The sequence below is a fragment of the Meleagris gallopavo genome, chromosome 3, assembly GCF_000146605.3.
Source record: "Meleagris gallopavo isolate NT-WF06-2002-E0010 breed Aviagen turkey brand Nicholas breeding stock chromosome 3, Turkey_5.1, whole genome shotgun sequence".
Taxonomy (NCBI): domain Eukaryota; kingdom Metazoa; phylum Chordata; class Aves; order Galliformes; family Phasianidae; genus Meleagris; species Meleagris gallopavo.
The window spans coordinates 36,946,928-36,974,812 of record NC_015013.2 but is presented as its reverse complement, the minus strand read 5'-3'; the positions used below and the strand labels follow the sequence as shown (position 1 = coordinate 36,974,812).

At 37.6% G+C, this 27,885-nt stretch overlaps 1 protein-coding gene across 1 annotated transcript; it reads left to right on the top strand.

Annotated features, from left to right (window-relative positions):
* Positions 1-1,226: 1,226 nt before the first annotated feature.
* Positions 1,227-25,142, top strand: LOC100539498 (F-actin-uncapping protein LRRC16A). The gene is made up of 10 exons (XM_019613909.1): positions 1,227-1,337; positions 5,744-5,825; positions 7,075-7,174; positions 7,261-7,315; positions 13,008-13,180; positions 15,456-15,524; positions 19,901-19,994; positions 22,115-22,213; positions 24,577-24,705; positions 24,942-25,142. Exons 1-10 carry the CDS (start codon positions 1,242-1,244, stop codon positions 25,125-25,127), a joined length of 1,083 nt encoding a protein of 360 aa, XP_019469454.1. The 5' UTR covers positions 1,227-1,241; the 3' UTR covers positions 25,128-25,142.
* Positions 25,143-27,885: the final 2,743 nt, after the last annotated feature.

Genomic DNA, 27,885 nt, shown 5'->3' with positions numbered 1-27,885 from the left:
TTAACTTGTCCTTTTTATGCATGCTCTGAGTTTTTTATACTGCCTCAAAATATTAAAGAAGCTACTTGTAAAGTTATCAGATGAACTTTGCATAAAATCATGTTTGGGAAGGACACAGTTGAGGATGATCTAAAAATTTCTAAAAACTTGCAGAGATTTCAGATTTTTCTCAAAGTCTGTATTTGAATGGATTAGGAAGTAAAGAAGTACAGGATATGTTTTGTATAACACCAAAGGCCTGATTATTGTTTGTAGCTGCAGAGCTGATACAGTAGGCTTAAATGAAAAATATTCTTGAAGCACGTGCATTCTAAGCACATTTTCTACTCACTGCTTGCATAGCAAGTGTTTAGGCAAATAATTCAGCAAAATGCATTGTTTTTCTTTACCATAGGTAAAGAAAATAGGTGATGGAATTTTGTTAGGCTGAAATGAAGCTTGGGAAGGAAGTCTTTCTGTTTCTCAGTTCAGTATTCAATTCAAAGCAGTGCCTATTCTAAAGATACTGGAAGGTATACATTGGTTGAATTTGCTCCTCCAGTAAGATAAATACTGTTGTACTTGTTGTTTGGCAGTGTTAATACAAACGTGATATTAATACCAACTTTTGTATGTGGAAATAAATTTCCGTTAGGCTTTAAAGATGGGTTTTTGAAAATTCTAATAGTTCATTGCTACATTTATTTGCCATTCTGCCTGAAGACAAAGGGAACTATTGTTTGAGAGTATCATTTTGAAATTTGTATTTATTTTTTGAGTTGCAAAAGTGGAGAAAGATGTGATACTTCAATATAATTAGCTTGAGTGCTAACAGGCACAATTCCTGGCTGAAATTGTCTGACTGCTGTGTGTCTTACATTTATAATCTCCATTATACACATTTTTTGTGTGGAATTTTTGGAAAATTAGAGACAGAGTATGGTTGTAAATACAACGGTCCTTTTGTAATCATTTGATTCTCTTTTAAAGCAAGTGTTGGTGGAAAAAGTCTCTCTGATGAACCTTATTAAATGTTGATGTAGACTTAGTTTTACTGTTGTCTTACTTGCATTTTATCCCTGAAGTTTTTGATGCTGCTGGGGTGTTCTTGGTATGGCACGTCAGGTTTGTACTACATTGCCTTTTAAGAAGTAACTGCTCAGTTCCTGTGGTTTTGTTTTGAAATGTTCTGTGCACTATTAGGTGTATTAACCTGTGATTACTGATTATGCTGTTGTAAAGCTGCCTTTAAAAAAAAAAAAATGGTTCTAATATTGATCTTTTTCAGAGCGCTTTTATTAGGCCTGGCTTGCAATCACAATCTGAAGGAGGTGTCTTTAGATCTCAGTAGCTGTGAGGTAAGGATGATTTTTCAGGATGTATTCAAAAGATGCAGTGATATGGAATTAGTGGTCTCATGCAGTCTGCTGGGCTAGGCATTCCGCCTCTCACCAGAAGCTGTTAGAAAGGTAGAAATCAAAGAAGTCATGGCAAAATAATTTGCTGTGTGTATCTGTGCCATAAATGAGGAGCACAGAGGTTCAGGGCACATGCAGCATCATGCTGTCATCATGTATCCTTACAGTAGCAACTGTAGTACTGTTTGCTGCTTGGCAGATTCTGCTTTCTGGTGCTCTGATTATAGGGCGCCCTGTGGTGAGATTTTCCAAGGTGTCTGCACTGGAATGGGTCCCAGGAAGCTGCAGACCCTGAAGGTGCAGTTTGAACGTCTTCCTTCAAAACGTCTCCACTGGAGGCAGGCATCCTCTCCTGCAGGTTTACTTAAATCTTGGGATAAATTCTGCTTTTGTAATCAATTAACCAATTCAGGCCAATAGGGAACTTCTGTAAGAAATGATGGAAGTGTGCCATTAACTTGAAAAGCGTTGTGGAAATGTTTGTTTTAAATATTGCAATAACAAATTAGAAAAAAGAAAAAAGGAAGCCTTGATTTGCTGCTTCTTGCTTTTCTGTGCTCTTCTGTGCATTTTGTTTCTGAGTGTTGCCCACACTCTTGCAGGATGATACCTGTATGGCTACAGATCCTGACAAGAAATCAGGCAATATCCTGGGAACTAGTGAGGCAAAGTTACTTGGAGAACTGGGGGGCACTTTTACCTAAAACAAATCTCAAGGCTTCCAAAGCTTTTTAAGCTGCAAAGAAAACCTTTTACTTGTTAGGAAGATCTTTGTAAGTCCATCACCTGTGTAGCTGTTCCACAAGTGCCTTTCAGGTGTGATGGTTTCCCTTTAAATTGGAAGCATGCAATTTGATGAACATGGTGAGGTGCAGTAATTGTTAAGTTCATGGTTGATTGCTTTTGGAATGTGCATCCTTTCCTTAGGAAGAAAAAAACAAACACCAAATCTTTGTGAATGCATTTTGTAGTTTGTTTGATATTTTATACTTTTTTTAAAAGTGGTTTTACTTGGAGGGGCACTACATGTAAATGCCAAATAGAAAAGCTTTCAAGTCAGGTATTTGTGTGATTCTGACTTCTGAGCAGTTATATCAGAAGGATGGCAATTTTTCTTTTAGAGGGAGACAGGAAAAGGGAGGAGTGATTAAATTAACAAACATGAAGTCCAGTATTCATAACCTTAAATAAATAAAACACGTAAGTAATGAAAGTATAAATTAGCATTTGTAACTCAAGCACCGCTGACAGGAGTGCAAGTTTAAGGCCAGAAACTGAATGCCATTCATAGATAATCTCCAAGAGTCATTAGCTGCATTGGACACCAAAGCAAAAGCAGTGATAGCAGAAAGGAGAAAGTCATGCTCAGTGGGAGGTATTGCATTCCTCTCCGTGGTTTGGTTGCTTCAGCATTTACTAGGGAGAGGCAGCTGTTTCCAGAGACGAATGGGGGCATACACAGGGGGAGCAATCTATAGCAGGTCCCTCCAAACTGACAGTGCTTCCTTAGATCCTTCCCTCAACGTTTTTTTCATATCACTGAGCTTTATCCATTCTCACGTGCTTTGGAAATAAGAAATTCTGCTTCCAGCAGGGGATTGCTGTGCCAGGAGCTGGAAGCATTGCCCTCTCCTCCAAGGCCTCTGCTCTGCTAGGCGCTGCAACCCAACCTCAGAGCAGTGGGCAGCTCAAAGCTTGTCCCCTGCCTCTCTTCCAGCTCCTGCAAGCACATGCTGTCAGGAGGGCAGAAAGCTGATGCTTTCCAGCTTTGCCCACTTTCCTGTGCCAGAAACGCTGCACCCAACTCTGGAAGGAAAAATCTCAGTTCCTTCCCACTCCCACCACTTTTAATTTGCTCTCATAATTTTCTGATATCTTAACTCCAAGCTTAATCATTTTATATTGCTTGCTTATTATTTTTTTACTATGAAAGTTACATTTTTATTTCTACCTGCTCAGCACTGATGTATTTCACTCTTTTCCCTTCTGCTTCCCTTAGCTTGGTCACTGTGTAAGTACCCTCCATGCTTTACCTTAATTTGTAAATCGATAGACAGCTTTGTTTCTTCATCCCATATACCTCCTAGTTTTGAACACACTTTTTTGATTGCTGAAGGTCTCGTTCTACAATATCTAAATAAAAGCTTTTATATGTAGTCTCGTATATCATACGGATGTTGCAGAGTTTTGTTTTTGCTATCAAATCTGCATTGACATATAGCCCTTCAGTTAGTCTCTGCTTTTATGTATGACTTTACTACAGTTGCAATAAAAATTGATTCTAAAAGTCAAGTAGTTACCGTCACCTTCAGATTAAATAGATATCAACATTTGTGCACAATAAACATCTGTGTATTTAATATTTTTGATACAGTGTCATCGGTACAAGATCCTTTCTTGAAAAAGTTGTCTGCTTAAACGCTTTATAGTATATATGTACACTTTTTATTAGTGTAGAATGTGTATCATACCAATAACCATACAAATAACCAATCCTTGCCATGTGTTTTACCTTTTTATCTACAAATAAATATTCTTGTCATGGAAACTAACTTTTAACATTGGCATTTTAATACAAATATTAGAATATTTTATTTGAGCTAAATCTTCATTTCCTTTATGGTAAAGTTTATAATTTCTGGGGCATGCTGGAGTTTTGGCTACAGCGGAAAACAAACTGCAACATAGTGAAAGTAGTTTTTAACTTTGACAAGACCACATATAATCTGCCAGTTCTGTATATTTTCCAGTAATTGATGTGGCAGTCTGTGTGAAATGGTTGTCTTGTAGTGGGCGACCCTGAAAGAATCAGAGAGCGAAACTGAATGATTTTGACATTCATACAGCCAGCAAGTATTACAGATGTTCTTAGAGAAACAACATTGAGTTAAATGTGCACCAGTTTTAGCTCAAATACAGACTTCCAGTGTGACCACTTCTAAAGAGGATAGGACTAATAGGTGTAAGTAGGCTTTTTTTCATACAGATGAGGAAGGGCATCTTATATTCTGTATCTTACGCTTCCAAATGTGACTTATCATCTATATGCTGTCTCTAACCAGCACTGGTGTTAAAATGCTTAAGCCAAGTTACTGAACTGTTTGTTAACCAACCACAGATCTCCAAGTTTCTAAAAACTGCCAAATCAAGTCTTTATTGAAAAATACTTTTAGAAAGTATTTGTGGTTGCCTCATTTATAGCATGGTTGAAAAGACTGTTCGCAGAACTGTCAACAGATTGGTTCAGGATGTTTGGACAAGTGAGAGAACTAAATGAAATATTACTCATTTTTTATACACAGGATATGAAATGACTGCTTAATGTTTGAAAAAGCTTGGCTTTTTTTTTTTTGTGGAGTGAAATTGGAAACTGTTTTGCAAAAATTTAATTTTAGTAAAACTTTTGCTTATTTTGTTTTTCTTGCTGATGGTTATGCAGTGTATTTTATGTAGTTTGTGTAGCTGAAAGAAATAAGCAAATGTTTTTTACTTTACTTATTTGGAGAAAAGAAGTTTTGTTGTTTAATTCAATAGCATTAGTAACTAAGTGTTTAGGTTTTCATATCTTTGATTCTTCATGTTGAGATTTTCTCTTAGGTTACTTCATTATTTTTCTCACTAAATCTTGACTTTTCTTGTATATTCATTTACTATTTCAGATTAATAATGTAAGTATAGTTTCAGATAGGCATTTTTGTTGCTATTTTTCTCTCTTATTCCTAGTTTAGAGCAATGGAATAAGGTTGATTAATGATTTTTCTTGTTTATGGTGTTTTGTGACTATTTTACATTTGCATTATTTTAACGTTCTTTTCTGTAATTGGAAACATTATTTCATTGATTTTGATTTGGCTTCTTATCTTTTAACTGGACCTCCTGTCACTGTGCTTGCTATAACACAAAGCTTGCAAGATGCCAGCTGTAAGACTTGACCGTAATAGAATTCAAGAATTACAGTGGTGCATGCTTGTATACTTGGGCAAGCTTTTTTTCTTATTGGAAACTGGAAATATCCTGGCCCTTTCATATGGAGAACCTGCACCAAAGACCTGCAGTCATTGCCCAGCACGAGTGCTAAATGATTCTTTCTGTCTAAACCACTTACATCATTCCCTGTGTAACTGCAGAGTACTGAGGAAGTAGAGTCTTTTTCCTATTTGTGTATAAATAGTGAGAGTGAAGGATGGGAGTCAGAATAGTAGGAATGTGTGTGTAGTTGTTTTGATGTCTTTGGCCTCTGTTGCTGTTGTTTTTGCTACTGGTAGTACCTTCACTTCTATTATTCTTATCTGTGTGATCTCAAAACCATAACTAGTTTGCAAAAATGGTTGATGTTTTGTCTCTAGTTAAGATCGGGAGGTGCACAAGTCTTGGAAGGATGCATAGCAGAAATACGCAATATCACCAGCCTAGATATTTCAGATAATGGTAAGTACACAGAACAGGAATGGAGGACCATGCAGGTCCCAAAACTGAGATGTCTTTTCTTTCAGCTCAAAATGCAATCAAGGATGGTTATGCTTGATTTATGATTATTGTCCATATTTGTTATGGAAAAGTCACAGATCGGGAAGTGTCATTGCTATAAAGTGTATACGAAGTATCAATGGAATAACTCTACCTTCAGAAATTTATGTTGCTTGAAGTAAGTATAACATGACAGAATAAATTGAAGGCAGCAAGCATCATATTAACAGGATTTTGTTTGAAGTGGGTTTATTTAGAGAGGATGAAAAGCTAAATGGGAAATGAAAGTGTAGTGAAAGGAGGAGAACCGGAAATGGAGTGAAGCTGTGACAGTGAAGAAGTAAGAGAATAAAAGTTGGAGCAAGTGGTCAACCAGCTTCAGATCAGAGCTTGATTCTTTGGAAAAGCCTTAGACTATTGGTGGTTTGTAGACCCTGTGTCTTCTAGCTGGGAATACCAACTGGCTTCTCATCTTGCAAACTCAAATTGTAGATGTGTGGAACAGGAGAACTCACCTAGCTGTCTTGGATTCTCTGACAGCCGAATACAGAACTAGTTCAGATTCCCAGTACAGTTGAAAAGCCAGAAAGGCAGGTGGAAAGCTTTAGGAGTTACTGAGTCAAAGAGATCAATTAAAGTAAAGAGATCAATTGTTATAATTATATAAAGATATTGGACTTCGAAGTTATTCCATGGATCTAGATTCTAGTTGTTAGTAATCTAACTACTGGACTTTTCAAACCTACCATTAGGTTGGGAATACAGTAGTAGACAAATTATTTTTCTTACTCAGTAGTGGAATAAAGCTTAGCTTATCGTTTCAAATCAGGTTATTCATAGCCTGTTATGTTAACCTCTGCATCTGCAGACTTTGAGAGTTTATTGGTACAGCTCACAGTTTGCCTGAAGGAACTTTCTCAAGTGACTGGAATGTGGATAGGAGACTACCTTTCTCATTCTGTCTGTCTGAGAGATGCTTTCAATGGCTGATTAGGATAGAGATTTAAAAGGTTTGTTTTAGAAGGATGCATTTATTTTCATGAAAAACAGTGATGAAATATATAAATAGAAGAAGATAAACTTGTCTAGAACTCTTTGAAATAGTACACTCATGTGATTACTTGAATGAATTTAACTTTAATAATTGATCCCTCTCTGGGACTTCTGTGGAAAAGTGTTTTAATTCTTAATCTGATCTGATTCTTTACAGGCCTAGAATCTGACCTCTCAACCCTTGTAGTCTGGCTTAGTAAAAACCGATCAATAAGGCACTTGGCATTAGGCAAAAACTTTAACAACATGAAATCCAAGTAAGGCTTTTTTTCTTTTAAATAACGCAATGAGTAATGAGAAGAAGCTGCTGATTTCATCATCTTCCTAACTTTTCTTCCCTCAGAAATCTCACTCCAGTACTTGATAATTTAGTTCAGATGATTCAAGACGAGGATTCAGTGAGTATCTTTCTGCCTAATACCATCATGTGTATTTGTACCTTCAAAGCCTATTTCTAATAATTTTCCTTTGTTGTGTTAACTTGCTGTGTAAAATTTGATCAAGTTCCTAAACAAACACATCCAACATTTCATGGTGACTTTTTTTGCCCTCAATAAATTGAATTCTATGTAGAGGGTAGGTACATGCTTCTTAGGATCTGTGCTTGTTGAAAAGCAACTCATTCCAAATAGCTGGATGTATTTAATCTAAATTGCTTTAAGTTTAAATTATACAGCCATGTACACTCAAGTTTTCAAAAGTTTTGTGTCCTGATAGGATATTACAATGCTAGTGTTCTCTGGATGGTGATATTCCTTAAATAGTAGATTTATTTTATTTTATATATTTATTTTAGTTAATAAAATGCTCTATTTCCTGACCACTGTATGCTCTCATGCCTGTTAAACTTTAGTGATCATTCTCAGTACTTTCTTTCTTCTTCATGCCCCTTGCAAATAATGTGCAAGCTCCTCTGCTTTCCTCATTCTCCAAAAACAGCTGTAGACTCCAGGTCTCTTAGCACCTGATAATTGTGTTGTCTTTATTATCCCACTTCCAAGTTCACAGTCCACGCTGCTTTCGTATTTTCTCCTACTATCTGTGTCCATACCCTACAGTTCAGTGGAGCGTTTTTCATAGGGTTTCCAAAGTTTCCTTCCATATGAGATCATTAGACCCATATTCTGTGTTCATCTTTTGTCACTGTTTTGAAGTAATGTGTTAAAGCAGCCCTCTCTCCTTCCCTCATCCTTGTAATTAGTATTAGAGGTACTATTTTTTTCTTGATTTTTTGCCTATTTCCTCATTCTTTAAATACGGGATGTCTGTGTGTTGCAATGAAGAGTTGCATATGCATACCAGGGCTAATTCTAACTGAGTTTGCAGCAATAATGAAAGCAGTAAATCCTTGTGTGCACAGGGAGAGTGAAGTATCATTCTTCCTAAGAAGTGTGTTGGTAGATCTCTGTATTACTACTTGTTCCAATAGCCTTTTAATTTTGGATTGTATAGCCACCTCCTTTCATTATATATCATCTCCTTCTTCTCTTTGGACTTTTCTCTGTTCTGCCTTGTATCTCATGGTAAATCATTCTACGATCATAGAATCGTAGAATCTCCAAGATTGGAAAATACCTCCAAGAAAAGATCATCCAGTCCCACCATCCACCTATCACCAATATTCCCCACTAAACCATGTCCCTCAGTATAACATCTAACTGCTTCTTGAACACCTCCGGAGGCGGTGACTCCACCACCTCCTTGAGCAGCCTGTTTCAGTGCCTGACCACTCTCTCAGAGGAGGAGTATTTCCTAACGTCCAACCTGAATCTCCCCTGGCACAACTTGAGGCCATTCCCTCTTGTCCTATTGCTAGTTATATGGGAGGCCAACCCCTACCTCCGTGCAGGTAGTTGTAGAGAGCTATAAGATCACCTCTGAGCCTCCTCTTCTCCAGATTGAACAATCCCAGCTCCCTCAGCAGCCCCCCATAAGACTTCTGCTCCACACCCCTCATCAGCTTTGTTGCCCTTCTCTGAACACACTCCAGGGCCTTGATGTCTTTCTTTCGCAGCTACCCTTTAAGACTGTTGTGCCAAATCAGATGAATCATGAGCAAGTATAAATTTACATTGTTTGGTTTTTTTCAATTTCATCCATTGGCTTTGTTGCAGGTGAACATTTCTTCCCACATATGCTATATTCTAAAATACCCGTTCAAAACACACTGCCTCCTTTCAGCATCCAAACTTTCTTTTAAATATGCATTTTTTTTGTATTACTTATATGACAATCCTGTTCATAATGTGTGCACAAAAGTAAAACTTCATTTGAATTTTGAAGTCTCCAGGACATATAAAAAGTAGTGTTAGCTTTTGGATGTATGATTCTGATGGCTCTCCCTCTCTTGCATCATTGACTTCAGGTTTTTTGTGCTCCTTTTCTTTGCACCTTCTGAGCAAAGCAAACCAGTTTTATTTCCTGCCTTTTACACAATCAGGCTCCTGTAATTCCTTCTCAGAATGTCTTTGCTGAGCTAACCTAGGCAAACATGCTTCTTATTTTCATCCTGCTTTCAAAATGTTAAAGTGAATTAATCCACCAAAAACATATTTTACATAGATTGCTCTGAAAGTAACGTCGTCTATTTATTTGCATGGAAACGACAACAGCAACAAAGAGCACATTAACACTACTTGATAGACCAAATTCTTAGCAATGAAACACTCTTTTTCAACGCTGTCCACCACCATTAGTTAAGTATTTTCACCAGCAATAAATAAGAGCCTGCATGCTGTGTTCCTAAAAGTCCTTGCCAGTGGAGGTGACCCACTGTTTCACAGCTGCTATGGCAGTGGTGTTGCTGGGATAATACTGTCCACACAATTCCACTTTCACTTTGCTCGTATCCACTCTGTGGTCTCCATAAACATTCAGCAAGTGTCAATGAATGTCAGTGGGTGCCATTTTTTCACAGGGAGGAATTAAATGACACACCTTTCCTCCATATGCACTTCCATTCTGTCAGACTTCTCTGTTGCCATCTGCCAACGACAACAAAATGTAACAGGATATTGGTGGGAAGGTTCAACCTCTACTGCCATACCACTAGCATCCACCTCTGACATCATGGGCCAACATAATTAAAATATGAGGCATTACTTTCAGAGCAGCCCTCCAGTAGTTTTTTTCTTTGTCCTGCGTTAACCTTTGGGATATACTGTGTGATCCTATTGCTATTACCCTGTTTTTTGTCTTTCTGCTTTCTTGTCTCTTGTTAATCCTCATCAGTGAAAGCATCTTGTTTCTTTCTGTCTCATCTGATACTAAAATCAATCTAAAATGTCTCCTAGAAGGCAAATAATTGAGGACATAGACTGTGTAGCACTGTGGGAAAAGCATATATTGCATACAGCTGCCTAGTATGTCTCTCGCTCCATGCAGGAATAGTACAGTGCTTAGAGAATGATATTAAGCTTCTAGCTATATTGGTTCAGCTTCAAATCCTAAAGGAAGTGACCCTTGCTCTACCATTACTGTGCATTTACTGCCACAGGACATAAAAAAGTTACAATGGAATTGAAGAGCGCAGATTATGGTGCTGCCCAGAGCACAAACTGCCTGGCTGCTGCAGTCAGGGAACTGTGCGTTATCCGTGTGGAAAGCTGGAATGAGAGACTGTAATCTGAGTCATACACCAAATGCTTCTTCATATACTTATCCATGCTTAAAATAGATCCATTGCTGTTTTAATATGAGTAATGATTAAAATGATTTACGTAATCAGTAGCTTGGGTTTATGACTGGAAAATACAATTAGACACAAATGTAATTCTACACAACTTAAAAACCTAAACAGCAAAATTTCCCTGGTGTTTATACAATAATGTAATATTGAAGTTTCTGAGCTTTGGTTTTCTGTTTCATTTTTATTGTTGTTTCTTCCATATTTAACTGGATGCTGTACTATAAGTCTGTAATAATGCATTCTTATTAAAGGAGCAAGAGATGTCTGAAGATGTGTCATTACTGTGCACTTTCTTTTTCTCTTGCAAAAATGGCTGTTAGGCTGCAGGTACAAGGTGTGGTGTTACTCAGAGTGGGTAGTCAGTTGTGCATAGGTGTAGAGAAGCGTTACAGTGCTGAACATATTCAGTTTTCTCTTCATCGTTGAAGAATTGGCCTCTTAAGGGATTTTATGAATGTTTGTGGGATATATATATATATTTTTTTTTCTTCATGTGGCAGTCAGATAGTTTCATGAGTATTTAGTAGCCTTTGACTTAATTCATAGTTTATGTTCTGTTTGTGGTTTTCATGCTGGGTACTAAACCAGTCTAGAGGTTTTTATCCTTGCTCATTCAGTAAATGGTAAGAGTAGCTATGCAAGAAAATTAGCAACTCACCCTCTTCAAAGACACTGCCGATATAGCAAGCTTTTTTTTTTTTAAATGGTTATTTAAGTGCATTTCTTATGTAGTAATAATGATGTACAAATGACAGTCCTCGTTGAACAGTGGAGAAGTCTTTCCAGACCATATATTGTTTTGTAGGAGTGTTGGAATAAGTAGAGCGAGAAATCCTTTCCTGAGAGAAGGTATTTGAAGTTTAGAAAATCTGATATGTGAGAGTGAGCACTTGCAGCAAAGTCACTGGAATGGCTCTTTGTAAAGCAACATAAGAAAAGCAGAAGAAACTTTTCTTTCACAAACTTAATGCGTTTTCTGTGTCTGAGTGCTGTGTGCTACTGCTTTTCTGTGAATTTCCTACAGGAGGTCTTCTGAAATATGTGCCAAAAACTCTAAAATACCTTTCTAATATGATGTTAATGTTCTTTAGGGTATGTAATGTAGTAAAATAGGGGAACATAGACCGATTAAGGGCATTAACACTGTAATTTAATATCTTCCATATAAAATAAAACCAGCATGTGGCTTGTGTTACTCTTAGACTTTTTAATTATAAACCTGCTGTGCCTTCAAATTTTTATGTATTTCCTCACTTAGAAATGCATTTCTTATTGTTGAAAGCTTTTTGGTTATCACTGTGATCCAACAGTGTCTGGAAGCAAGAGTCTCGTTGTATAGCAGGTACCATGCAAGCACCTTGGATCCTGGAAGGTGTGCATCTGTAGTTTAGTTGTAATTTACATTAATCTATGCCTTAGGCATCTAATTTAGTGCCATAACTCATCCTCCTGAGGTGATGATTTTCTCTTATTAGGCTACTAAAATTCATCCTCTGGTAAATGCCTAAGTATTGACAATGCACTTCTCCATATGAGCTCATGCTTGAGCAAGGGAAAGTGTTTTGTGGAGTTATAATACATCAGCAAAGACAAATTACAATTTTAGCAGTTGTAATCATGCACAGGACATAATGGTGGATAGATTGTAGTTCTTAAGCTCCAGCTCTTGAGTATTGGACACTAAGACTGGAGGAAAGACTCTACTTACAAATAGAGACATTTTTTCTTAAGGCTTATTGTGGAATTTGCAGGAGCCCAGTAACTTGTTTCAGGTGAACAATGTGTGTTTGTAAATAGAAAGCTGCATAAAGATTTTGCAATCACAACTGTTAGAACATTGTTGTGAATAATATCCATTGGCCTACTCACGTTAGTAGACCCTCTTCTCAGTGCTTTTAATTTCAGACCTGTTACACTTTTCTGTGGCATCCCTCCCAGATGTCTGTGCCTTTAGTTGAAAACATGCAGATATGCAAAATCAATTCCTAAAGCTGAAGTAAAAATAATAAAATAGTTTAAGTGAACTGTTTTTGTTTTAATGATGTCTCAGACCTTAACTGGGCCTTGGTGTTAAAGTTCCCAATCTGAGGGAGGTCAGTGATATTTTTCTTTCTCACTGGAAGGGATGCGTGCTGGTTAAGTATATCTTACCAGAGGACACAGAAAACAAGTCATTGTTTCTTAATGCTTTTTTTCAGGGTATTGCAGCTTAATCTGTGAGTGTGTCTTTGACACCTGTGCAGTAAGTTGCTAACTTCTACTTTACCATATGTTACAACATGTGCAACAAACACGGAAATGATTCTTTGCTCAGTGTCATCTCCAAGAATTTGGGGACCTTCTTTTGTGGATGTGCATGCTTTATCAGCTGCTGTTATCTGTGCCTTTTCTGTGCTCCACAGCCCCTGCAGTCATTGTCCCTCGCAGATTCCAAGCTGAAGACTGAGGTCACCATCATTATTAATGCTTTGGGCAGCAATACCTCTCTTACAAAAGTGGATATTAGTGGAAATGCCATGGGTGATATGGGAGCAAAGATGCTGGCAAAAGCTCTACAGATAAACACAAAGCTCAGGTAAGGGAAACATATTTGCAGTAAAAGATAAAATAGTTCAATAATACTGAAGTTGCTGGCTTATTCTTAAGCTGTTTCTCTCTCTAGGGAAAGCCAAGTGATAGAGTCTCCATTTGGAAAACTTCTCAAAAAAAAAAAAAAGAAGAAAAGATGGAGATTCTCTCTACAAAAACATATCCAGAATTGAAACTGGATCAAAGTTACATTTGATTAGAAGAATATTCCATGCTTTCATGATACAGTGTTAGGAACAGTATTGGATCTACTCACCCACTTCAAAATCAGGAAAGGGGGATGTGGTTTTGAGAGAAGAATGCATAGGTGCAATCCTTTCTGTTATACCACTGAAGAGATGGTATCTTTCAGTTATGACAAGGCAGCTCTAAATTTCCTGTAAGCCTGAAAGAGATTAAGTTGTTATGGAGCTCTGGACGTCATCTAATCCAGCCTCCTTCTCAAAGCAGGGCCAACTTTAATGCTGGGTTGCTTAGAGCTTTCTCCAGGTAGGCTTCAAAGATCTCCAATGACTTCTCTGGGAAACCTCTTCTAGTGCTTAGCCAATCTGTTCTACACTCTCTTTTCTATTGGAGGCCTTTCTAGCAGAGAAAATTCTTATACTTGTGTGGGAAATAAAAACATACAATCCCTTGCCTTCTGTAGTATCACTTTGTAGGAGAATCAAGAGCATGCGGAATTTAGAATGTGTAGCAGCATGGATCAACCCTCCTTTCCCTCTCCTCCCACTTTCTAGTGCTGATGGACCTTGGCATCTATTCCTTGCATATTCATCCACCTGCCAGCTTCACTGTTTTTTAGGACGTGGCTGGCATTGATGGCTTCAGGGTATCACATTTTTTCTATCCTGAATACAATTAGTAAGCAGTAAACTTTCAACCAACATGAATCTCAGTTGAGGACCTCTAAATATGCCACCATGATCAGGAAAATCAGTAATCACTCCTCTTATCAGCCTGTGCAAATGAACCTTTCATGGTGTATTGTTTACCTGAAGAGCCGACTTTGTGACCGGCCTCCAAATGTTTGTTTCCTGGAAGATAAATACCCCAGAACAGTCCTGGCTGTTCTGCTCGGATACAGAAGTAACTAAAAAAAAAAAAAAAAAAAAGAGTTTAACTTTGCTATTCCCAGAATGTTAAGGACACAGTGGAGAGGTGACTAAGGTGTCTGGATTGTATTAACCAGAAATGACCACTGGTCCCTGAAGAAATAAAACCTTGAGGGCATTCAGGTACTGACAGTCAGTACACTGACTGTCAGTCTGTGGTGTGATAACAATCTGGATAACATGATGATAACTGGCTATGCTTAAAATACTGTAAAATCTTGCCCTGGTAGAAATATAAATGCTTGTTCCAGTAACAAAAGTATCAAAAATTTTACCTTGAACATTTTTGATCTTTGGAGGGTAGGTGTAGAATTTACCTTTCTCTTTTCCTTGCCTCCATCTTTCCATCTTCTAAAAAACAAAGGGTTAAAGGAGTTATTCTCCAATAGCAGAAGGGTGTTACTACCTGTGAAATCCTGCATCTACAAATTTTTTTTTCTGAACACCAGAAATCTGTTTTGTTCTTTTTTTTTAAAGAACAGCTACAACTAGTGCTCTTGCACAAGCAAGACCTATCTGCATGACTGTCTCTTCTGACTGCTAATGAGATCTTTAAACGTGTTCACAAATTGCCAGGCAGTCTGCTTGAGTGGTCTAAACTAGGGGAGGAGACGGGGGAAACTTTATCACTCTTAATCACAAATGTTTATTCAAAAGAGCTGCAATTTATGCACCTAACCTAATGGCATATGGCATATATAGGCAGTTAGTTATGTTGCATGTGGAATTATAGGAACTGTACAGTGACTGGGCAGAGAATTGAATGTAAAATAGCCTGAAAATTTTGACTACCGATCATCTTGAATTTTTTTTTTTGTTGTTCACTTACTGCAGTTTTCTCGGACATGCAATGAAGTCTGTTTATCCTGCTGATATTCAAATCTTTCTATTAACAGCATTTTAGAAAAGTTATATTCAGATATTACTAATAGAAAATATATAGTCTTCTTGGAAGAAAGGGGATCTCAGTTTTGTAATATCTTTGTCCATCACTTTAGTCATGTTAAGCTTCTAGCATAATGACTAAAGACAAATTTTTAAAATGTTGCAACCACTGCAGCTTTGGACATAAACTGTGTTATTTCAATACGCAAAGTTTCAGTATAGATTTATTTGCTTTGTGTGTGATACTTATTTTTTTCCTTTCAGAACTGTAATATGGGACAAGAATAACATCACTGCTCAGGGCTTCCAGGATATAGCTGTGGCACTGGAAAAGTAAGTTCTCAAGCAACTGAATGACCAATGAAGAAGGAGGGCAAGCACTTAGATCCTGATTGATAGCAGCAGCTGCAGTTCACTGCAGTCAGTATCATTTGAAGATGCTGAATGATCTCAAGTAATGGGGTGCCTAGTCTAAAGGAAAATTTGTGACTTCACATGCTTCAAAAAATGGGGAAAAAACTCTGGTGCTCTTTTCATGAATCTTCTGCTGTCAGCATTAAGCCCATTGAGTTCTGCTCTAGACACTGAATTTCTGCACTTGAGAATATTTTCCTTTTTCTGTATTCTTGTCCTGATAGCATGTCTAAATTCCATTCTTTTCAATAAGAGAAGCTGTATATAACAGAAGATTATTGAAGTATGCCTTTGTGGTCTGACTTTATTTTAATTCCCCAAGCAAGTTGAAATTAATGACGATGATCTCAGGAACCACACTTGTTCATTGTCTCTGTCGGCTGGGTCCTCTTGCTTTCCTGAGCTCGCTCATAGCTGCAGCAGTTACCAATGATAGGTGATAAATGACTTTCATCTCCCTCAATCTCCGTCATATTTTTTTAATATGTGTTTATTACTTAAGAGGGAAAAATTATAGATTTAAATTCAGCAGCAGTTGCAGTTGTTTCACATCATTAATCCCTCAGACAGGAACAAATGGTCTCTTTAGATGGTGATGCTAATATACTATTGCTAATTTCTGGACAATTTCTAGTGTCTTGAAAAACTATATAACTAACATGGGGAGTGTCTTCACCCTTAGTCCTAATTATGTAGAGCTTATAAAGTTACTTGGTTTATGAAACTGCTGTTGTTACTATACTTTGTTTCAAAATGAATTTGATTGCACTGATGGGGAAAATAATATAAATTGTGTATAATTAAGCAAATAATCTTGGAGTGATTTCACTGATAATAGTGAATAATCATTTGTAAAGATTACTTGTCAGCTTGCAGACATTTGTCTTTCAGAAAGCAATAGCATGCACGTTTGTGAGATAGTCTAGTAGAAAAAAATGTATGCATATATTCTTGTTAGTATCAACTTTACTTTTCTGTTCTGATGCGTGGATAAGTAAATAAAAAAGAAAGGAGAAATCCTAAGGCAAGAGCAAGTAATCTAGGCAGGAAAAAAAAACAACAGCAAAAGTTGCATCTAATTTTGTGACACCGCACTTTGTTGAGGTGACTTCTCATTTATTTAGCTTGGAAGCTGAGGTCACTTTACATCTCCTCTGACATTTTAAAATTATTACAATCGTTCATAATAACCCAACCTGAGTCACAAGCAACAGAAGTTTAATCTTGACTGTCAATGCTGGCTGAAAAGGCTTAGCCTTTAAACGATCCATCTTAAAGCTAGATTCAGAATATCCTCCACCATATGTTTTATGTATACATAAAACCATAAATATTCCATAGGAAAGAACTGTTGCTCAAAATACATTGAAATTTACTGAAGATGCCTGGGAATGCGTTGTGTGTGTTGTTTTGGTTTTTGTTCTTATCAAAAATAATCACGTACCGATCCACAAAAGAGAAGGAAACTAGGTCCTCATAGTGTGATGAGGCTGAGGACCGGGAGGGATTGTAACAAACTTTTAAACAGGCTTAGGTAATCTGAACATTGTTTTGTTTTTTTTCTTTTTTTTCCCCTCCTCTCAGCTTTTCTTCATGTACTTAAGTTTTGTGGAAATGTTGGTCCTAGCAGGGAATTCCAGGAGCTTGGCCAATAACAATATTATCACAGGGGTATCCCGGTCAGCTGATGTGAGGTGCTGGAAAGGATTTCTGTAGCCCTCTAAAGCTGTCATTTCAGGAGACATGACAGTACTGGATGGTGTTGCCTTTAAGAAGGACAAAAAGAGTAAAATCATTCTGCAGCAGTGAGTGTATGTTATGAATGGAGCAGAAGTTACTATAGGAGAAGTAATGTGTTTAAATGTATGGCTGTTGTCATATGCTGTATGTAAAGGAAGAGAGAGAAGTTTGAGAGATTCTCTCTAATCTCTGAGTGCCTCTTTGAAATGTAGACATTTTGCTGAGAGCACTGGTGTATTATGATGTTGCTGGATTATTGAGTTGATGGAGAAATGTATTCCATTATGAGAAAAACGGAATATAAAGAAAAAGAATGGAGGAATATTTTAGGAAGCAGAAAAATGGTAAAGCATTGCTGTAACGATTAAAATTGAAATTAAGCTATAAATTCTTGATGTTTGTCTCTAAGAGGTACTTAATTTCCAGATGCAGGTAGGCTAGCATTCCAGTATATTGCTGTCTGTCTGAAGGAAAACTGTTATGGAGCTTTCCTTGGGTAGTGGTCTTTGAATGTTCTACCTCTCTGATTGCGTGTCCATGAAATATCCTTGTCTTTCATTTCCCCCCTTTCAGTGAGAGGGGGAGATGGACAGAGCACTAAGCCTTTGACAAATTGAATTTAGCATATAATTACTGGCATGAGAGCTAGCAATTATAGATTTCAATTAATGTGATGTATTAAATGTCAAACAGCTGCAGAGATACTTGGAAATCTACCTTTGTTTCTTTTTAACTAAATAAATATCCCACCTGCCAGGTAGTAATCAGGCTATCAGCAAGTTCTGTAATTACCTCTCCCTGACATTTGTTGTGGGCTAACCTGGGCAGCTAGCAAAGTTCCACACAGCTGCTTTCTTGCTGGCACATGTGAATGACTGCTGCTGATGCCATACACTATGTTCACGTTGGGGAAGAGAAACGGAAGCCTTGCACAGACATTCAGTGGAAAATATTAAGTTGTATCAATGAGGAATCAGTAGGATGGGTGGTTAAAAAGAGCGCTGTTCTTCAGACAGTTGCGTTTCACGTGCAGTAGGAAATGAAAGAATACTGGGGTTTCACAGTAATTAAGATATCCACATCACGGGCTATGGGCAGACATCTGCCCTGCTGTAATACCAGGCATCGTCCTGCTGGGGCAGACAGCATGGAGGTCTGATCTAAACCCCATAAATGCTGAAGATGCGTTTGAATGCACAAGGTTTTACCCCCTGAAATACCTCAGGAGACTGGGGAGGCTTGATGGCGGCTGCAGCTCCTCACAGGGAGCGGAGGGGAACTGCTGAGCTCTGCTCTGTGTGACAGCGACAGGGCCCGAGGGAATGGCATGGAGCTGTGTGAGGGGAGGGACAGCTGGGGGTTAGGGAAAAGGTCTGCACCAGAGGGCATAACATGCTGCCCGGGGCTGGAGTTCAGGGACATGTTTGGACGCCTCTCAGACATAGGGTTTGAATTTTGGGTGTTTCTGTGTGGAGCCAGAAGCTGGGCTTGGTGATCCGTGTGGGTCTCTTCCACCTTGGTATATTCCGTGATCCTGTTCTGTGATCTGTTTGAATCAGTGCATTTACTGAGGGCTGGTTCTGGTGAAGTCAGTGAATTAAGCTCAGCTGAAACTGTCAACTGTAAGGTGCTCGTAAATAGAGGACTCTGAACATATTTATGGAGCTCTGAATGGAATTGAAGCAGATGGTTAGCAGGATGTTTGCAGACAGCTGAAGGAGGAGGAAGAGATGTTTGCAGGAAAAGAAGGCTAATTGAAAATAGGCAGAATAATTTCTCTCCTGGTTTTTAGGAACTTTCTGCTCTTTTTCACCCTTTTATTGAAATCTAAAGGCACATGGTGATACCACTGCATGTTACATTTTAAATTTAACTGTAATGCTAGCCAAGTTATGTTCTTAGAGCTTAAATGCAATTTTGACTTGAGATAAAACTCTATCTCTATTCTTGTATTGCAGCAGATGGATGTAGCTATGGAAATATTTTGCAAACAAATAAGCAAAATGCAGGGAGTAATTGTTTTTGTAGATCAGTGTAGAGAAGCCACACTTGTTTTGTCAACTTTTATTAATAATTCAGCAAGTGTCTTCAAATAGTTATAAACACAGGAAGCTGTTAAATACTGAATTTTCAAAACTTATTCTTTGGTCACTATCTTATCTGTCACTGAACATTTCCATTTAGGTTTAGATCTGATAGAATTGCCAGTAGGCACTGAAACTCTGTTCTGTTTTGATATAGGAAAAAGTAATCCTGCCTTGTGGACAAAGGCACAAGGAACAGCATGGTCCTTGGCAGCTATTGGGCATTGGTCATTTAACTGCATTTTGTGTTCTTTGAAATCTCCACCTCTATTTAGTGTCAAACCATAAGCAGTAAGAAGAAGCATGCTTGCCCCTCCAATTACTCCACTTAAAAATGTAAAAAATACTGTCTTAGTACCTTCTACAGACAGACTATATACATCTTCTCTCTCCCTTCTAATTTATACTCAATAAAGAGATACAGTAATTAGATTGAGTTTTACTAATATACATATATTAATTTTTCTTTAGAAATTATACTTTGAGATTCATGCCTATACCTATGAATGATGCTTCCCAAGCACTCAAAACAAACCCTGAGAAAACAGAAGAGGCACTGCAAAAGGTATTGCCCATACCAACCACTTACAGAAATAAAGACAAATAAAAATGTTGTGTTTTTTTTTTTTTAAGTTGACAGTGATTTTGTGCATGATTGAATAAAGACTTCTTGGCTAGTTTCATTGAATGTTTGATTTGCTTGGGCATATATGTGATAATCAAGTGCTGCAAGAGCACATAAAACTTCCTATTCTAATGTTTGGTGGAATGCAACGGTGTGTATTGAAAAGTCAAACCAGTGCGATCTGGACTTTTTATTTCTGTGCATCCAAGTGCGGAAAGGAGAGTCTGCAACTCATGCTTTTTTGGTGGGTTTTGTTGTTGTTGTTGTTTTTCATATCTATTTGTTTGTATTTCTTTGTGTGCAGGATTAGTGGTAGACATTTTTTTCCTGTTCCATAAAAAGTGCAATCGGCAGCATACAAGACAAGGAATGCTCTTAAATCTGGGGGAGAATAAAAACATTTACTGCCTGTGTTTTATATCATACATATAAAGTTAACACACTGTGTTGCCATAAACGAACAACTGCACCGTGTTCTTTTGAATGTAGATGGTGTTGACAGTATCTGTAGCTGTTCCACTTGCATGGGCTATACAACTCCCAGATGAGTTTTAATACAGTAAATTTTTCAAGCTCCAAATAAGCCTTCTGCTCTATTGGAAAACACAAATGCTTCATGAGTCTTTAATGAGTAGTTTTCCTTCCACCAGAGTAGGATCACAGAATCCACATGAATAGATATTACAGAGACTTATGATTAAAAAGCAATAGCTATGATCCTTATTAGTAAAGAAATGTTCATTAAAGAGATTCTCAAAGGAAAAAGTGCTGGTAGTTAGCCCCATTTTCTTTGATGCATGTAAATGATGTAAGTTTTTCTTTAAAAAGTCTGGATAATGCAGTAGGTTGTATTTTCTTGCATCTTGTTTAATGTAATTGTAGATAGTTTCATATCTGAAATGATAAATGTACCTCTGAAAAATATCATTAATTCTGTATGTTAATTAGGCAATATGTTCAAAGAGTACTTTTATTAATTTCGAACTAGCCCTCAGTTTCTTTCAACTTGTGTTGTTCAAGCTTTGTTTATACAATATCAGGCAATTCTCTTCCAAAAAAAAAAAAAGGTGAAAGTTTCTGAAGTAGTGCTGTGAAGGCTACTAATTCTATGCAAGCAGCAACACCACACAAACTGTGCTGTGGAACACAGTGAAGGGACATCTCAACTGGCTTGTTGGCATCTCAGGAGGGCCCACAAGCTTCAGTGCACTGCAGCTTGAACACAAGAGTGCTCTGGACCTGATCCAGCAGCAGATGGACCGGTATCTCTACAGTATGCTTTACTTACACTGTGGATGAGCTGGATAAACCCTGCTTTATTATTGAGGGCCTAATTAAGGGCCATGGTCAGACTGTTCCAGTTCTTGCCTGTGATGCAGGTTAAAAGGTTTCTGGACCTTAAGCAGTGTTTACTTGTAGGGTTTTGGACTTGGCTAAGTTTGACAGAGCCAAGTTAGAGGCCTATTCCATACTCTATTAAGCTGACTGAGGGTAGGTGGTAACCACTGGCGAAAGTTGCAGTGAGCCGTGACCAGCAGCCATGGGTAGAAATCAGTTTTTTCTGAATAGCACTTGTGGGCTGGTTAGCTCAATGTAACTTCTGAACTGAGGCTCTTGCATCAGTTACGCACTTTTAGATAACTTATCTTTTCTGAAATCCACACAGCTGTTTAAATCCACGTTTTTACAGTGAGCCAACTGAATCTAAGTCTATTAGCTTTCTTGTCATGGTCTCTACAACAATACTTTAAGGATAAATTCCCTTTAGATATTTCTAAGACCTGTATCTACATTTTTGTCATTAAAAGTTACTAAATTCTCCAAAGACATTAATAACTCAGAAAACAATGGCAAAAACTGTTTTTAGTGATATTTTGCTGCTGACTGAATGGATACTTGCCAATGTGATTATCCAGCACTGAAACACACAATAAGGTTTGTAGATAACAAACAAAATTATACTGAAGTAATTTTTACTGTTAGATACAGTGGCAATATTGAAAGCAAAATAACAACGTAGAAAGGCAAATCAGTTTCCTAATCTAGCTTTGTTTTTTTAGATAGAAAACTACTTGCTTCGTAATCACGAGACCAGAAAGTACCTACAGGAACAAGCATATCGGTTGCAGCAAGGCATTGTTACTAGTACCACTCAGCAGGTGAGTTCCTAACTGGTACTTCTCTGATTTTAAAATCTGGTTGGAGGCAGAATTCTCTTGCTCTTCCATCAGAATAGCTTAAAGCAGAACGTGCCTTGTGGTAAATAAGCAAGATCAATGGTGCTATTTTTGGAAGAAAAACAATTTTTTGGAAGAGGTAGATCTTAAAAACACTAAGAAATCTCTGAGTAAACTGCTGTTGGAACCAGGAATGGCTTAGTTAATTTGTGCTCTGAAGTCTAACCTTTTCAGCCAGCTCTTGTTAATGTGACTGGTATCATCATAAGGCTATGTCACTTCCGGTGTCTGAGTCCCAATATCTCTACATAACACTGAGCTAGTATGTAAGCATGCCCTTTGATACCACCAGAGAGCAAGTCATCATCTTCTTTAGACATTCAGAGAACTTCAAGCATCTTGGAAGACTTCACTTAGATGTAGGGAGCAATGGAATGTGGAAGTCTTCTGTGCTCTAAATTGTGGACTGCTGAAAAGGTGACCTGACACAATCCAAAATACTGCTCGAAGTTGGGAAGCTTCACTACCTAAGTTTGCTGAAATAGGATGTATCTTTTTGTAGGGGAGTGTGTTTTTTTTGTTTTCTCTTCTCTTGAAAGAACTACTAGAATTTTCTGTGGTTCTCACCATTCTCTCTGTTCTAGTATGTTTCTTACCAGTACTTCTCAGGGCTGTTTGCAGCACCAGTACACCACAAAAACAAGGTGACGTAAACAAAATAAAACCTGTCACAACCTTTGTTTTAAATTTACTTGCATTTTTGCACTAGTTGTGTTCTCATTCAAATGGAAGACACCAGCAAACAGAAGAGGAATACTTATTTTGCTCTTCAGCTGAGTCAGTAATGTTTCTGTGTTGTCTGCATTTTTTTGGTGAATTTAAATTCCAAGTAGCTTTTTTCTACCTGCATCGTTAAAAGTTAATGGGACAAAATTTTATTTGCAGGCTGAAATTATAACCTCTCAACAGAGAAAATGGTACTTGGAGATGTATGGGCACTAAAAGCTGCAAGAGCAGCATCATTTTACTTTACGCATTTATCTGTTCCAGTGCCACCTTTTATCCTGTGTTAATAATTTCTGTATGAATTAAGTTTATATCTGTTTATTTGTCGATGGTTTTAGTTGTGCTTTTCTTCCAACAATCACATGCATATCAGGTTTCAGTAAATGAAATTTATTATTAGTTCAAAAGTAGAGAAAAATACTCATTTCTATATTAAATCATGCATTGTAGGAATAGATTTCAAAAACAGAGTTTTAAAAGAGAGCTGGAAAAGATCCTGTAGTTAGTATCGTGGAAATACATTATTATTCCCAGAGTGTATATACTTTTTTCAGTCCAGCTGTCCCAGTGAGACTTTCTACTATCTGATAATTAATTAGCTTTTTGTCCTTCTACAAAAAACCACCCAAAACCCTTTCAAGAGAAAGAATCATGTGGAGCAGAAAAGGAGCATGCTGTGAAATTATTTCACTTCTCATCGAAAATGATGTAAGATGTTAGAACTTGAGGCTTGATATGTTGATAACACATGTGCTCAGATGTTGCTTTGAAATGTCAAGTAGACAATTCTACTGAATACTATGCAGGCCGATAAATACTTTTTAGCTATTATATGCCTCTACTATGTCTTTCTTAATCAAAGCTGACAATATGTCAGCCATTCTGTGGTCCTTGTAAGGATACAGATAAGCCATCTGCCTCAGTCTTGCAGCATGTTGAATGAAGTGTGATATCAATGCAGATGAAGTTCATTTTATCTCACTGTGAAAGATCTGATGGAAGCTTTTGCTTTGGCATTCCTATTCCCCTGCAACTAGGAATATTTACATTGTGAAAGAAACCCCCCCAAAGCCTACACAATACTATTTTGCTTAGGTAGGTAAAATCTCTGTTGATGTTTGTTGAATGGATTATGTCAGAGTTTTCTTTAACTGTGTGAACTTCTTAACAATTTGCAAACCATCAAAGCTAAGACTTATATGTAGCAAGAATTTCAGCATTAAAGCTGCTCTAAAAAGCAAAACAAAACCTAAAATGGGTAACTTCTTGGTTATTTGTAGTTATCCCACAGGTAACTGTGGGAGAAATATGCTAAACAATATATTTTTTAATGACAAATGATTTATTTTTCTGGCATCTGGGTGTGTCTTTAAGAGTTACAGTGCTTTCTTTCTGTAGCACTGATAAACCCTCTGAGTATTGATCGTGCGTTTCCAGATCTTTATATTTGCTCTTCAAATCTCATCATGATAGTATTGATCTGCTACCTGGACTGAATTCAGTTTGCATTTGAGCAGCCTCCTGATGTTTTGTCTTTTTTCTTTCCTTTGTTCAAGTAGATGATTGACAGAATATGTGTCAAAGTGCAAGATCATCTCAACTCTTTAAGAAACTGTGGTGTGGACGCTGTACTGGAAGATGTCAAATCTGCAGAAAGGCTTATGCGAGATGCCAAGAACTCCAAAACAGTAAGCCTTTCTCAGCAAACTGATAATACTGAGAGCAGTTCAGTGTGTGCTTGCAGCCTTCTCCTTTTGGGGGGTTATGGTAACATTGTGTCACAAATTCATATTTTCTTTACATGATCAGCTTCAGATAATATTTATAAATTCTTTGATTTAGCAGAGAGATTTCCTCCTGTGTTCAGACTTGAAGACAGGTAGCAAAGAGCCTGCTTTCTGAAGATATTCTTTCTGTCTTACAGCTTTTACCAAACCTGTACCACCTTGGCGGAGCTGCTTGGGCAGGAGCAAATGGTTCACTCCCCAATCCAATCCAAGAGACACTTGAATCCATGGCTGGAGAAGTCACAAGGGTTGTGGATGAGCAGCTTAAGGTCTGTGGGTGGCTGTTTTATCATCTCTCACGTGCAGGAATAATTAATGTCTGAGGTCTGCTGATATTTAAAAATGCAAATATGCCACCCAGTTATGGTTGTTTTTTAACTTCTCAGTATACTTGTGCGCAAGTTATCTTTTAGTTATTAGTTTCTTACAACTTTGTGCTTTATTATCTGGCTACTTGCCCAGTTGGAATGAAAAAATGACTTTAGTACTTGCAATAGCAGAAGGAGCATATCGTGTTTATATCAAATGGAATTTTTCCTGACAGAAGTTGAGCTAGTACTTGATCTAACAGCTGGCAGACCTGCTTGTGCACGGGTTTGGAACTTGATGATCCTTGAGGGTCCTTTCCAACCCAAGCCAGTCTGTGATTCTATGAAAAAACCATAGGCACCATGTGTCTCTTTTGGGAATCTTCTAGAATGGGAAGAGTTATTGATTGCTCCTTAGGCCTTTAATAAAGGTGTCTATAAAGCACCGTAGAAATTCTTATACCCTGGAGAGAAGTGCTCTTAATTTAAGGTATTCCACTGGAATGAAAGCTGCTTTTGTGTGGGTTCCATTGCAGAATTTTTATCCCAGTGACTACTTTGGACCTGATGCAGAATTTCCACTTAAACTGTTGGGTTTGGATAACTTGTGTATATTGAAAGTGCCTCAAGAATTTCTACAGGCAGCTTCACAGGAATTCCTTTCACAAGCTTCCATCAAATCTCAATTCTTGAAATAGACATAATTGGTCTGTAAATACTTAAATACTCTTAATGTAAATTCAGGCAGCACTTTTGCAGTAATCTCTATGTTCAGTTATGTTACTTCTTACTGCGTAATAAATAAAGAAGAGTCATTTATACAGAATGTGCAAAGGCATCTGTCCAACAAGGTAGGTTGGGGCAATTTGAGGAACTTACAAGATCTTCTGGAAACTGATGAATTTAAAAACAAAGTTCTGAAACAATTCAGAGCAACTTAGGTTTGATTAAGCTACCTGCCTGTTTGTTTTGTTTGTTTGTTTGTTTGTTTTTTGTTTGTTTGTTTTTGTTTTTTGTTTTTTTTCATTATTCAGATCATGGAAGAATCCAAAAGTGCAGATTGAACTGTTCAGTTGAATCAACGTGAAAATGCTTTTGTCAGTGGGAATGTAATAAGGAACAGTAATAATACCACATTACTAATTATTTTTTATAAATTAAAAAGTTAATGAAGAAGAAAATGGTGCTAAATTTTTAGCAATTTTTTCCCCCCTCCTCCACTGTATTGAAATAAGACAAAGATTTTCTTTCACATCTTTAAAAAGCTTTTAGCTATAGGATTCTTCCCAGTGTAGCTTCTGGGCTGACTTCTGGGCTGTTACTGGGACAGATGTTAAGAGGTGTGCCTTTTGCATACAGCTCGCACACTTAAATAAATTCTGTGCATTTTGAAGAGTCTTAGAGAAGGAAAATAAATACTTTTTCTAGTGTTTGGAGTGTTATATATTGCTCCTGGAATAAGATTGACTTGATGGGTCTTTTGTTTGTTTTTACGCATTTACAGCAAAAGGCACTTCAGCACTACCATCTTAAGCTTTTTTCATTTATTCTTACGACTTCTTCAGCAAAGTTTAAGTGCCTTACAAAAGACTCTAGGGTCATAATGCTCTTTCTATAAAGTAATGCATGTTTGTATTAAGTTTACACTCACGGCTAAATGGTTTTCTTTTAAACTATATGGTGATGCTAAGAGCTTTACATGGTGCAGAAAATATTGAACGTAGATTAGGATTCTTTTTTTTTTCTTATTTAGGCCAATTCAGAGCATTATGTGGAAGCTAGATAAGGGAGCTCACATAAGTACTGCTATTTCTTAATATTGAGGAGTAAAAACACTGCATGTGCTGTAAATGGAGTTTTAATTTTTTAGCTTCTACATTAAGCAGATAGCTTTGTGCTGGAAAAGTGTGTTTGGAAATTGATTAAAGTCAAGAAGAACTTTTCACGTAAATAATAGGTGATTTTATCTGTAAGAATGGAATAGAAGTGAAGGGAGAAGTAGAATAAGGACAAGCACCATCTTAGAGTGAGTTGAGTTTGGTTTAAGGAGAAATTGTAGCATCACTCTTGCATTTCTGTTCTCCTGCTGGTGTCACTGTTGACATATGGAACCCAGAGATAGTTTATTCAGTCAGGAAAAGACAAAGAGAAATCTGTAGGCAAGATAAGTGGTGCTTAAGCAAGAGAAGATTGTTTTGTAAGGACAGAATGGGTGCTTGAACTGTTTGTCCTCATTTCCATTCTGCTGCAGTGTGATTTTCAGGACTGTCTAGACACTGCTTTGCAAAAAGAATTATCAGTAATTCTTGGTAGTATTTTACTTAGTTCAATTACCGCTGAAGTTCTTCATCCTCTGTGTGGATATGGCCACAAGGGCTGGAAGGGCTCTTCATTAGTGTCGTGACCCAAAATATGCTTAGGTTCTGAGTTGCTGGGCAGTGGCACAGGTTGCCCAGGGAGGTGGTAGAGTCACTGTCCCTGGGGGAGTTCAAGGACCGTGTGGATGTGGCACTGAGGGCGTGGTCAGTGGGCATGGTGGGGATGGGCTGGTGGTTGAATTAGGGATCTTAGAGGTCTTTTCCAATCTTAATGATTTCGTCATTCTGTGTAGTGAGGACTCTTTGTATCTTCCAGTAAGAGCTGGGTTTATGCATGGTTTATAAAGTTGGATTAAAACCAGAATCTCCTTTTCTCACAAGCACGGGTATGTCGATGAATCCAATACAGTTGGAAGATGCTTCGTGACATGGTTTCATAAAAGATTTTTCTTAAA